This window comes from Anolis carolinensis, chromosome 5 (assembly GCF_035594765.1).
Source record: "Anolis carolinensis isolate JA03-04 chromosome 5, rAnoCar3.1.pri, whole genome shotgun sequence".
Taxonomy (NCBI): domain Eukaryota; kingdom Metazoa; phylum Chordata; class Lepidosauria; order Squamata; family Dactyloidae; genus Anolis; species Anolis carolinensis.
The window spans coordinates 109,825,953-109,839,928 of record NC_085845.1 but is presented as its reverse complement, the minus strand read 5'-3'; the positions used below and the strand labels follow the sequence as shown (position 1 = coordinate 109,839,928).

Sequence of the window (13,976 nt, the reverse complement as noted above, 5' to 3'; positions counted from 1 at the left end):
TGGAACTGTCTCCTTGGATGCATTTAACAGCAGTTTGTATACTCTTGCTGATCAGATCTTTCAGGCAGAAATCAATTTTAACTTATGTTGCATTCTAAACTAATTAGTAATAATAACAGATTGACAGATCTATGGTGGTAGAACGCTCAGACAACATTCAAATCAAGCAGGCTCTCACAACCTCTGAGGATGCCTGCCAAGCAGGGTCTCGTTTCTCTAATTATAGGATATTCATGGAATTTATTAATTCAGCTCACTGAAGCAAATAATGTTTTAGTTCATGTAAAACAAACAGATGTATTTATTATGTGTGAATAATGATTAGTGTCTGTTTTTTCACTCAGAAAGAAAACAGGATCAGAAGTCATAAGAGCTGAATGGATAAAACGGTTGTAACGGTCTTTTAAGATTGTGTTTATGAAGTGTTTAGAATGTGCTTAAGCACTTTATAAGTCCTATAGTCATTCTCATAATCTTATTAAGGAACCATGCTGTCAGGAAAACAGTTTGACCTGATCCCTTGCTAATCCTGCTTTACCACTTTCTCCAGACAATACAGACGGCACTTGGTATCCAGTGGGATTTGGCTCCAGGTCCCTGTGGATAACATAATTTATGGATGGCCAAGTCCTATTATTTATTATGGTATGCTATAATTGTATCATTTATGTAAAATGGCAAATTCAAGGATTTGTTTTATGGACTTTTTAAACAAAAAAATTCAAGACATGGGTGGTTAATCTGTGGATACATCCATAATCTATGGATACAGAGGGACGACTGTTTCATCTTCATCCAAAATCTTTCTCCAGGTACCTTCCACCTTTTGGGGTGAGATGAGAAGTGACTGGGGAGGATCTTTTAAGCATTCTAGTTTTGGAAATGCTTCCTCTGTAGAGGCCTGCCTGCCTCTTTCTATGCTAGGCACTGTTTAAAGACCACATTATTTGGCAACGCTTTTAGCAAATGGTATACAGACAATTCAAAATGTCATTTTATAGTGCATGATGTAGATCAGAGCTTTCTAAGCATTTCATGTTGGTAACACACTTGCAACCTTATCACAAAAGGAGCTTTGGGTCCCTTGTTCCTCTTTGGAGACAGGGCCTGCTGAATGCCATCAGATTATGCTGGCCATTGTCCCACCCAATTGATCGCCAAAGGTAAACTGTCTTTTGGGTAGCTCTGATGGAGCTACCCGCATATTTGGTCCTTTCACCCATCTGATGGGGGCAGGGATGATGCCCCCACGTAATGGGGGAAGGAGGGAGGGCGAAACAGAATTAAATGGAGGGGGTGTAAAGATGTGTGAATTTTTAGTTTACAGATGTCATGTTTAATTGTGTTTTAAAGCTCATGTTTAACTGTGTTTAAAAGGGTAAGTATTAGAGTCACCAGTGCGTGGGGGATGGTAGCCAGCTCAGCATTCTGAGGCAGGTTGCCATAGTAACGAGGGCGGAGCCAACCGCCGTTTGGAGAAAAAGGAGGGAATGTTTTAAAAACAGTTTAGTCTGTGGTCAGAGAACCACAGGGAAGGTTGGTTTTTAGAGTCTGTGTTCTTATGAGACACAGAGAAGACTGATTCTCAGTTGGAGAATCAGGGAGACTCAATTGGTCATTTTGAGTCAATTTAAAATAAGTTTGGTGACTTATTTTAAGGTAGTCTGTAATCAGAGAGATTACAGGGAAGACTGATCCTCAGTGAAGGGATCAGGGGGGCTCAAATGTTTGATTTTGAGTCAAGTTTAAAATAAGTTTGGTGACTTATTTTAAGGTAGTCTGTTTCCAGATAAGGAACAGATAGGCTGTGATTGAAATTCGCAGGGTGACTGCAGTTTAGAGCAGTAAAGAATGAAGTGACATTTTAAGAAGTTTGAAACACCTCATTCTAGCTTTGCAACTGTTAACCAAAGTGTCTCTAAAGAGAAAGTTACTGTAACCATTAAGCTTGTGCCTGAATAAACGTGTTATTGTTCTTTTTAACATCTCAGTCTCTGACATATATATTACCATCAAAAAGCAAAGAAGAAAAATAAAATTTTAAAAAGTCTCCTCTCTAAGTAGCCAGTGACTATATCTTCCAATAGTGGTGGCAAGAGTTGATAATCCCCTTAACAGCTGGTGGCTGCATTATAAACATCTTTACCTCTGGTGGCAGCGGATATAAAATATATAATAATAATATAAATATAATTAATTAATAGAAACTCCTCCACATCTCCGCAATTAGTGTCAGAGGTGGGATTTTTTTAAAAAAGATTTCTCCCCCTTCCTGACATCTTCACGGGGGGGGGGGGGGTATCAGCCTCCTTAAGATGATTTTTCCACAATAAAGAATAAATGAAAAAGGATGTGTTTTTCCCAGGGCATGAAGATAATTGCCTTCTCTCCTTCTTTTGGGGGCAAGAATCAGACACCTCTGACCCTAAAAGTCAAATATTACTGCCTCTCTATAAAATCTAGACAAGCCAGGTCTTTGCAGTCAATTTCTCCACACAACAACAACAATGATGATAATAATAATAATAATAATTTATTTCTTATAACCCATCTCCATCTCCCTGAAGGGACTCAGGGTGACTCACATGGGGACAAAGCCCTAAGAACAACAATGTAATATACAATTTAAACATAATAAAATACACAATTAAAATTTGTAACAGGAATTATTTAAAACAACTTAAAATGAGCATGCAATATATCAATTGCAGGACAAAATGAGACTATTCAGGTTGTATGGGAGGGGCAAGTTTATGCAGCCATAGATAATAGAGTGAGATAAAGAGCTAAGAACCGGCAGGAGCAATTTAGGACTGTGTGGTAAAGTGCAAGCTGATTTATTCAAAAGCACATTGAAACAACCATGTTTTCAAATCTTTTCAGAATATGAACAGGGTAAGTGCTAATCTGATCTCCCTGGGGAGATAGTTCCAGAGCCGGGGGGCTACCACCAAGAAGGCCCTCTCCCTCGTCCCTACCAACCATGTTTGGCACGGTGGTGGGAGTGAGAGGAAGGCCTCTCTGGAAGATCTTAGAGCTCGTGTCAGTTCGTAGTGAGAAATGCGATCATGAAAATAAGCAGGATCCGAACACACTGACCATTTATTTCTTCATTTGCTGATATTGCTCAAATGTTCCCAGATTACCAGGCAAAACATTTTCTCCCAACTGGCTGGATGTAGTATCGGAAAAATCTGTTCGATACACACACACATATACTCACACAGAGATACATTATGAGTGTGTGCCTGCATCACTTTTCTTTAAATATTTTTGGATACCCAGGTGGAATCAAATTTTCCTGTAGCCTAATGGGTATTAGGGCTGAACATGTTTTGTTATTATTCTCAATTAATATTGTCATGCTTTTGTGATGCCGTTCACAAGCAACCAAGTAAAACCAATTAAAGGGTTTCTGGATGTTTTTGAACAATGGTGACCTTTAAAAGCAATTTCCAGAGCTCAGGTAACAGCATGAATAGGTTTCAATTTTCCTGTGATTACATGATACTTTTTAATAAGATCTCTTTTTTTTAGTTAGAAAAATGCTGTGCATAAAAGAAAGAATTTAAACTTTGGCCATTTTAGATATGTGATAAGCTGTGTATTCAGTTTCTTGACCATAATGTGTAGGTTGCAGGAAACCGTTTCTGATTACATTTCAAAGCTAAAAGAAATTGAATCTCTGGTTTCATAGAATATTACAAATTACACATACATTTTTTTCTGATAAGGAATTTTAGTGGGAGCAATTCAGTACACAGAGTTATGCAAAACTAGTGGTGACTAGAGAGGGGACCCTTAGCAACAAACTCCAAATTTTATAGTAACTCTTTCACTGAGGGACTTCGGATACATTTACATTGTAGAATTAATGCAGTTTGGTGCCAGATTAACTGCCATGGCTGAATGCTATAGAATTGTAGGATTAGTTGTGAAGCACCAGTAGGCCACACTCAGCAGAGAGTTCCACTGATGAACTTTACCCAGCATCTACCCAGCCATCATTTTCTGCTCTTCCGCCACACTCAGCAGAGAGTTCCACTGTTGAACTTTACCTAGCATCTCATGATTCCATAGTGTTGAAACTTGGCAGTTAAAGTGGTGTCAGAACTGCATTTGTTCTACAGTGTAGATGCAGCTACTTAGAACCTCATCACAAAGGGTGTATTTCGGTAACATATGTTGGCTCTGCCCTACTTCACCCATGGAGCCCGCCAGCTCCCATCAAATGACACCGGTGAAACTCTATGGGTGAAGTAGGGTGAAGCCAGTGCATGCTTTCTGTGTTGCCACTGGAATGCATGGGGGGAAAGCCACGTGATCAATGTTTCCCCAGATAGAATTGACCTCAACTGGAGCCCAGTGATGCAGGGCGTGGGGTGCTGGGTTCTTTCTTTATTTATTTATCTACAGTATTTATATTCCGCCCTTCTCACCCCGAAGGGGACTCAGGGCGGATCACATTATATACATATAAGGCAAATATTCAATGCCCATATACACATAGAACCGAGACAGAGACAGTCGCAGAGGCAATTTAACCTTCTCCTGAAGGGATGTTCGATTCTGGCCACAGGGGGGAGCAGCTGCTTCATCATCCACTGTGATGGTACTTCTTCATTCCAACGTCGTAAATTAGTTAAATTTGCCTCCCCACTTTATAAGTGGTACCTTATTTCCTACTTGATAGATGCTACTATCTTTCCAGTTGCTAGGTCAGCAATGAGCAGGGGCTATTTTTTTTATTTTTTTAATTGGGTGCTCACCCCACCACGGGCTGGCCTTGAACTCATGACCTCATGGTCAGAGTGATTTATTGCAGCAGGCTGCTCACCAACCTGCACCACAGCCCAGCCCCTCAATTCCCCCTGATCATTCGCAGCATTTCTAGTGGCCACGTGACATGGTAGTTAGAGTGCCTCTCAAGCAGTGGTGATGGTACTAAGAGAAATACTATGTAGCTGAAGCAAAGGATATAGCTATTTAGCCATTCTACGGCCTCTTCTTCACTGCCATATAAAATCCAGATTATCTGCTTTAAACTGGATTATATGGCAGTGTAGACTCATATGGTCAGTTCAAAACAGATAATGTGGATTATCTGCTTTGATAAGATGAATTATGTCAGTGTAGAAGGGGCTAAGGCTGGATCTATACTGCTCTATATCTCAGGATCTGATCCCAGATTATTTGCTTATCCCAGATTATCTGGCAGTGTAAACTCATATAATCTAGTTCAAAGCAGATAATCTGGCATCAGATTTTGGGATATAGGACAGTGTGGATCCAGCCTAAGCCAGAGTAGCAAAAGAATGGCCTCTTCAATATTGGATAATAAGGAGGGATTAAGAAAAAAAACTATTAAACATAAAATTACATTATGATTTTACAAATTAAGCACCAAAACCATGTTTTACAAAAATTTGACAGAAAAAGAAGCTCAATACACAGTAATGATATGTAGTAATTACTGTATTTACGAATTTAGCACCAAAAATTGCAACATTTACTACAAGAACATTGACTACTAAAAGGCAGACTGTGTTGGATAATGCAAAACATTGGATAAGTGAAGCTTGGATAAGTGTGACTCTACTGTGTCTATCCAGCTAAAGGATGTGAGGTGAAATCTGGTTCTAGATATCTCTCCCATTGTCTACCTTGAATATCTACAAGAATCATGAATAAGAATTGCAAATAAGTAAGGTAATGACTGTTGAGATATATACTTGCCATTTGCCAGTAATGCTTGAGTGCAGTCCCTAATTTGAAAAGCCAAAAGTGGTTTGACAGAAGTTTTTTGTAAGCACATGCATTTCTTTTTATTTCTGCTGTTGAGGGTTTGACAGATTTATTAGATATTTGATACTACAAAGTTGCTTACTAAAGGCAAAAGGAAGATGAAGGCACCCTAGAGATATAAAGAGTCCCTGCACATTATCTCATACTTGAGGAAACAGTGAATTGACACATTGAGACATCGCATCAAAAGGTTGCAGTCTGTGGGACTGTATCCTTGTTTCCCTTTGAAAATCAGTTTGCATTGTCTACAGATTGCTTGAAAAGATCCCCCCAAAAAACTATACAGAACCCCTCATACTGTTACACAGAAAAGAGAACACAGTTGGAATAATCCAGTATCATACCTTTGGAATATATATGTGTATCAAAAACTACCTTTGCCCTCTCTGATTCATTCATGAGAGATTATGTAATGTCTATCAATTGTTGATTCATAGAAGTCACAGTGTCGCCAAAGTAGTTGTCTGCTTTGTCTAGTTTTCTTGCAGAGACATGTTCCAGGAAGGACAGTCCATAATTCAAAACAGTGACATTGAGATAGAACAGGACTGTAAATTGTGGATCTTGAAGTCTGCTCAGTTTCCTTTTTATTGAGTAAATAAATGGGGACGATAATTATTTTTAATTGAAATTGGAGGCGCAAAGGGAGCGGAAAGAATTATCTCTGTGGGTCTGTGTGTTTACACACAAAAACAGACAAATATATGACAGCTTTTGGCTTAGAATAAATGAACTATCCAGACAGACTTTCAATTTCAAAATGCAGGTTTCATCTGCACTGTTTTTCCCATGATCTTAAGATATTTCAGTGCAGCGGTGTCCTTGACTCTTGACAGATACAAAGCAGCAGATGAAAAATGTCCACCAGTTGGTATGGTTCCTCTAAAACTGTAGGCATTAATATAAAACATCCATAATCTTGGACTGAATTTTAACTATTGTACCTTAAAGATAAATGGCCTCATTTACTTTTAAATGTGGAACTTGTTTCCAAAAGATACCGAATCCAAGTGAACAATTTTTAAAGGAATGTAAATGAACCTAAGCAAACATGCTGAATATATACATACTTTTGCTATAAAATGCAATTTTCCAAGCTCTGTATCAAGTGATTTGATACATTTTGATAGTTTTGATCCCTACATAATATTATACTCCTAGCCAACAATAATAATAATAATAATAAAACTTTATTTATACCCCGCTACCATCTCCCCAATGGGGACTCGGGGCGGCTTACATGGGGCCATGCCCAAGACAATACAATAAACCATAACATAATACAATTAAATAATACATTACATAAAATAAACAGTACAACATAAGATCAAAACAGCAATATAACAAGAGCGGGCCGCATGAACACTACATTTAAAAACTAGATTAAAAATTAAAACTCTGGGTGAGAAAGGGATCAGAATAAAACCTCGAGGGACGGGACATCAGATAGTGAACCAGTCTAGAGGATAAATATCGGGGGGAAGTAGCATAGAACATTTACTCTCCGAAAGCACACCGGAAGAGCCATGTAACAATATGTTGCTAACTATAGCTCATTTCTCAATTTTTGTGGATTTGGTACCTTTTGGAAACAAACTCTACAAATTCATTGTTATCGTTTGGTGGATTTGAAATTGGGTAAGTGACCAAACCCAAATGGTGCTCACCAATGCTGCTTTTTCCCCCTGGTAAGAAGTGCCTAGTGGAGTGCTGTAGTATTCTGTCCTAAGCCCAATGCTTTTCAACACCTTTATTAATTACTTGGATGAATGCTTAGAGGACACGCTTATCAAGTTTACAGATGACACCAAATTGGGAGGGATAGCTAATACTCCAGAAGAAGTGATCAGACTTCAAAATGACCTTAACAGTTTCCACAAGTTAAAACTAACCAGCTGGTTTTTATTTTAACACGAGCTTTCATGGATATAAATCCATTTGTTAAGTTGCAGTACAGAGTGATATTAAAATTGCAGGTTTTAAAGCACATTTATACAGTTGTGGAAGTGGGATAGAATGGCATAGGATCAAGAAAGATGCAAATCATGCCCCTTGCTCTAAATTTTCAAAGAGCCGGTGACATGATACATGTATAGTGAAACCTCAACTTAAGAGCGTCCCAATTTAAGAGCATTTTGACTTGGCTAGTATGTATACCAGTATTGGGGAGGGGGTGAAAAAGGAAACACAGAAGAAATGAAAAGAAAAATCTTCAGTCTGTGACAATTATGGTAAAATATAACATTTTTTCTAGTTTTGTACAATTATCATAGTGGTTGGAAATCTTCAAGTTAACCTACCTTTGCATCATTTTCTCATACTTCATGGTACAGTAGAGTCTCACTTATCCAACACTCGCTTATCCAACGTACTGGATTATCCAATGCATTTTTGTAGTCAATGTTTTCAATACATAGTGATATTTTGGTGCTAAATTTGTAAATACAGTAATTACAACATAACATTACTGCATATTGAACTACCTTTTCTGTCAAATTTGTTGTATAACATAATGTTTTGGTGCTTAATTTGTAAAATTATAACCTAATTTGATGTTTAATAGGCTTTTCCTTAATCTCTCCTTATTATCCAACATATTCACTTATCCAACATTCTGTCGGCCCATTTACGCTGGCTAAGTGAGACTCTACTGTATTAATCTAGGATGCTCCAGTGACATTCATTTTGTCTTTCTAACAACTGAAAAATCAAATTAGACTCTGTCTAGTCAGTAGGTGAAAAATCAATTCAAATATGCCACCGTTATTATGAAGTGATATAAGAAAACAGAAGTGCTGCAAGGAAAAACAGAACTATCAGCTGGTTATCGCAACTCCTGAAAGAATGGCATGTGGAAATTGTTGATGCATCTCAGCAGCCAATTTTAAAACATCATAGGGGACAACAAAGTGGATTTAAAAATGTTTTACATTTGACTCACCAGGCAATTAAAGCAATTATGGAGTTGTCTGTCAATATTTTGCCACTTAGTTGGAAAAACAAAAACAAACGTTCAAACACCTGGTTCTGAACAAAATGCCTGAATTTGCTTTTCTTTGTGTATAGTGAACCACATAGAGGAAGAATGCATACAAAAGCCTCCTGGTGATGAAGTAAATGTAAAAGAGACATTTTGTTGTCCTTCTCGATGTTTTTCCGTTGGGAATGTCTGCCTGGTTGTTTCTTGTGCTCCTTCCTGCAGTGCGTGCTTGTGTTTGGTGTGCAGCATGCAAGCTCATTCTTTGGAGATTTAACAACCCTCACAATATATCTTTTAGGTTTCCTGTACACCCAGAGCCGTGCCAAGCACAGCATTAAAGAGCGGCTTTTGAAGCTCTTCCTTTGTTCAACTGCCAAAACTACATCTCCTGATATTCAAAGCAAGTCTTTTTGTTCTTTTCAAATTTGATAAACTTTGGGGTTTCGACTTGCATGCATCACAAGGTATATTTGGGAAAAAATGATTTCAGTAACTAATGTTGTCATTCTTTGTTGGATATTGGTTGTGTAAGCTTCAAGTATTCTGGTGGATGGGAAATAGTGGGCTGTATAAAAAACTGATAATCATGGGTTGTCACAATATGTGTCTAAGGATTGTAAAAGAGCTTGGTGCATAGTAAGAGGCCGACCTTCATAGTTTTCTAAGAAGTTGGGTTGTATAACCTTCCCTGTCTTAGGGAAGGCTGGAATTCTAGAGACCTCTTACATCTGCCAAAAAACAAATTGATGCTTTGTTTTCAACTGAAATCTGTTATGATAACCCAACTGTTCTTCATCCCTCCCTGAAACACTGTAACTAGAAATGAAAACGCATACCTATTAAAATAATTCCCGGGTTGGAAGCTAGAGCGGACAATCTCATTCTTCATTTCCAGTGGTGTCATTAAGGTTGATGCACTCCAGTGTGTTAACTCATGGTGACACTCCCCTTCCCAGGCAGACAGCCACCCCATAGGTCTGGTGAGTGGGAGCCACCAGTGGAGGGAAGGATCCACCCTTGGTTCCCTTCTTCAAGCCCACAGAACAAAGACAGAAGCAAGAAGGGACCAAGGGATGCTCAACTTGCTCATCCCCTTCAAAGGTGAGAAAGAGGAGGATGTCACTGCTGCCAATGGCCCTTTCTATGGGCAGTTCCAGATATTGGGCCCTCTCTTCCTCCCAGATCTGAAATAGATTATTATTGTTGTTGTTATTGATACACAACAAGATTAGTACACAGCAAACAAGATCACTATGCTGCCTTTTGTATTGGATCACACGTTAGACACTTCCCAAGTCTCTAAGACTATGTGTGAGGTTTATTGTTGTTGTTATTATTATTATTGACACAAAGACATAGTATGACACAGGAAACGGGATCTATATGCTAGATTTCATATTATTATTATTATTATTATTATTATTATTATTATTATTATTATTATTATGGCACAGCAAACAAGATAGATATGCTGGATTTCATATCACAAGATCACAAGTCGAACACTTCCCAAGCGTCTAGGACTGTGTGATATGTTTTCGGATGATGCTGCAGATCCCAGTAGGGTGGCCTTTTGTAGTTGGCAGATCATAATTTTGTCAATGTCTATTGTTTCCAAATGCCGGCAGAGATCTTTTGGCACGGCACCCAGTGTGCCCATCACCACCGGGACCACCTGTACTGGTTTCTGCCAGAGTCTTTGAAGTTCAATCTTGAGGTCCTGATAGCGGCTGAGTTTTTCCTGTTGTTTTTCGTCAATGCAACTGTCACCTGGGATGGCAACATCAATGATCCAAACCTTTTTCTTTTCCACAACTGTGATGTCTGGTGTGTTGTGTTCCAGAACTTTGTCAGTCTGGATTCGGAAGTCCCACAGTATCTTTGCGTGCTCATTTTCCAATACTTTTGCAGGTTTGTGATCCCACCAGTTCTTTGCTGCTGGGAGGTGGTACTTGAGGCATAAGTGCCAATGAATCATTTGGGCCACATAGTTGTGCCTCTGTTTGTAGTCTGTCTGTGCGATTTTCTTACAGCAGCTGAGGATATGATCAATGGTTTTGTCAGCTTCCTTGCACAGTCTGCATTTTGGGTCATCAACTGATTTTTCAATCTTGGCCTTAATTGCATTTGTTCGGTTGGCTTGCTCCTGGGCTGCAAGGATCAGGCCTTCTGTCTGCTTCTTCAGGGTCCCATTTGTGAGCCATAGCCAGGTCTTCTCCTTGTCAGCTTTTCTTTAATTTTGTCAAGGAACTTTCCATGCAATGTTTTTTTATTATTATTATTATTATTATTATTATTATTATTATTATTATTATTATTATTACGAACCTCTCCTCGAGGCTCAAAGCAGGTTACAGAATAATTAAAACACATAAACATTGTAAAAATACCACAAATACACATATTAAAATGTATTTCTATAAAAGATGCACATTGAAACATATTTCTATAAGATACATATTAAAATACATAAAACGTAGATTATGAGTTTAGAATTCATGGCTGGGTACACCAGTCTATCTGGAGAGAGATTGGGACAGGGGGAGGCAGAAGAAGAAGCAGCAGGACGTGGGGAGAAGTCCTGGCCTCATCCTTCCTCTTTTGCATGCCTTGCGGATCCTGCCCCCCCCCCCCCCCGCCCCCCAATCCATCCAATTCCAGGTGTCTGCCCCACATCCTCTTCCTCTCACTGCCTCCTCCTTCCTTTCCTATCCTGGCATGCATCTCTACCAGATTCAGAAGGGGCCACTGGGCAGTAGCAGTACCCCACTCGTGCCATTGGCTTCAGCAGATTTGATGGCAGACGCATCATGACTGGCAGACAGGATAGATTAGGAAGTCTTCAGATGGAGAGGTGACCCTCCTCAACTAGTGATGCCATTGCTTATTTCCCTTCCTCCTTCCCTTTTCTGCCATTTCTCATTCATGGAGTTTATAGGGGAAACACCATCTGATTCACCATCTGTCTGATTCTATCAGCATGCACTGCAATTCTGAGGCTTCAGGAGGAGGCTGGTTTAGTTTGCACTACTTTAGAGGAGCCCTGCTGTCCTCCTACCGAAGTTTAAATGACCCAAAGCAGTCTCCTTTGGCCCTGGATTTGGGCTTCTTTTGTAGCAGATGTGTAAAGCTGGAGGACATGAAGGTCTTTTAAATACATGTTTTAAAAAAAAGAAAATGAGGAGACAGAATTGCTGTTTTACTAATGTTTCAATAGACCACTAGGAGGTTTAAAACCATCAACAGCTGCTGCATCAACAATGGTCTTAGGAGTGTGTTACATTATGTAAGCATTCAAAAAAGAACAAGCTAATTTAATTTAAAGGTATACGGATTTTGTTAAGAAGAATGTCCTTTTACAGAAAGTCTGTTATTTGCCTTACTGTCAAGACTAAAACAACTAAAAGCTGAACATGCATCAGCTTTAGAGTGAGAGTGTTTTGGGAGCAGACCTACATTTGGATTTATAGTCCAATAGATAGGACTCCTATTGTTCCACTACTTCCTGAAATCTGCAGCATAAATTCATTCTGTCTTTGGTTCCAATTCATCTTATTTTGATGCTCTCAACAAAGTATATACCCTCCTAACCTTGGAATGATATATTGCATTTTAATGCCATTTTTTTAAAAAAAATGGTGTGTTCAGAAACATAAAAATCCAAAATACTTCAGTTCTAACCCTTTCAGATAAGGGAAATTGGAAACCTTTTCATTTAATTAGTTCTTCCCTAAACTCATTTTGAAGTTAGAAATTAGTAGACCATACATTTAATGCTAGAAAAAAAATGTGTTAGCTCTGACACTGAGCTTATATGGCAGGTTCCAGCAAATGTTCACAGGCTGTTTAACATGACTTGCAAACTGGAATTTGTTAGCCTCGTGAATATTGAACAGCAGTGTTCACCATTTACTTTATAATAAGACAAGGGAGATTTAATTTTCAAATGCAAATTAGAAATATTTGAATTGTGCAGATTTTTAAAAGCCTTTAATTTTTAATGTGGATGAGCTTAATGTACACTGTGCTGTGCATAATAATGGTTCAAACTTACTGAAACTTATTAATATACTATCTGAGGCCCACACTAGATTTATACTTCACTACTAATGCCTTAGGACTGTTTGGAGCTGGTGGAGCAGAAAGTCCCACCAACCATATTTAACCCAAGGTCTGGATGTTAAATAGGGATGAAAGCAACCAGCCTAGCAGCAACACAAGGTAGCTTTCACAAAACTTGTCTAGACTGTCCCAAAATCTCAATTTGGACCAGATGTTGGATCTAGATATCCAGATGACCAAACAGTTTCACCTCACATTATATAAAGTTTGGGAATGCTCTGGAATACTGCCAAACAAAAGCAAACCAGCCTCCAGTCCACATGGCCCAGTGTTGCCACCCCTTCTTATTGGGCAGCAAAAAGAGGGTACATTTTGTTGTGTTGTCTCTGTCACTTCAATAGCTGGTCAGAGAGCAAAAGGACCCATGCAACCAGGGTGTGGAGCATCTGAACAATTTCAAGCCAGGTTCTGGATTTTGGTGTACATATAGATGAGCCAATAGTGCTTCAGTAGCTGTTTTGGTTACAGGCCAAGCAACACCTAGTGGCCATATGTCAGTCTTTGAGCTATTGAAAAAATCAATTGCATAAACATGTGATGGATACTTACATAACTTTCAAAGAATATAGACCCATGAGAATAATCTCTAGGTAAAGTCTGAAGAGGATTCCAGATCTGATTCTGTTTGGTCCAGAATCAAATCCAGTCTACACATGCTGTCAGTTCCTGGAAGGTGTAGGACACAAAGATAGGCTCACACAGCTTGGAGCTATGGAAAACTTTATTGAATCCGCCTTGCCAAGATGACCGCAAAGCTTCTACTGCCCCTCTTCCGCTCTTTCCCCGGTATATTAAGTTGTTGCTTCCCTCCTCCCCTCACGTCTCTTCTTCCCCATTCACACCTCCCCTTCAATTGTCCTTTCCCACTTTTGAAGACCAGATCAAGTCATAAATCAGCCTTCCCAACCAAATGGTCTTCCTTATCCGGCTTGTTCTGGTCAGGTGTGAAAAGGGCAGCTTGGAGAATGCTGATCTTTTTGCATCCTGACACATGCAACAGAATCATGTGATAAAGCTCTTCCTGATCTGTATTATTATGTGCTGCATTTCAAGAAGTTTTGGCAAGTGA

General features: G+C 39.0%; 1 protein-coding gene across 13 annotated transcripts in view; it reads left to right on the top strand.

The window, feature by feature from the left end:
• kcnip4 (potassium voltage-gated channel interacting protein 4) overlaps window positions 1-13,976 on the top strand; it is a 497,181-nt gene that overhangs the window by 441,913 nt on the left and 41,292 nt on the right. Inside the window, exon 2 of one of the 13 annotated variants that reach the window (XM_062982151.1) lies at window positions 9,084-9,185. The exons of the other annotated variants lie outside the window; for them this stretch is intronic. Coding sequence (XP_062838221.1) covers window positions 9,084-9,185 — 102 coding nt within the window. The remainder of the gene's footprint in view (window positions 1-9,083; window positions 9,186-13,976) is intronic. 13 annotated transcript variants of the gene reach the window in all.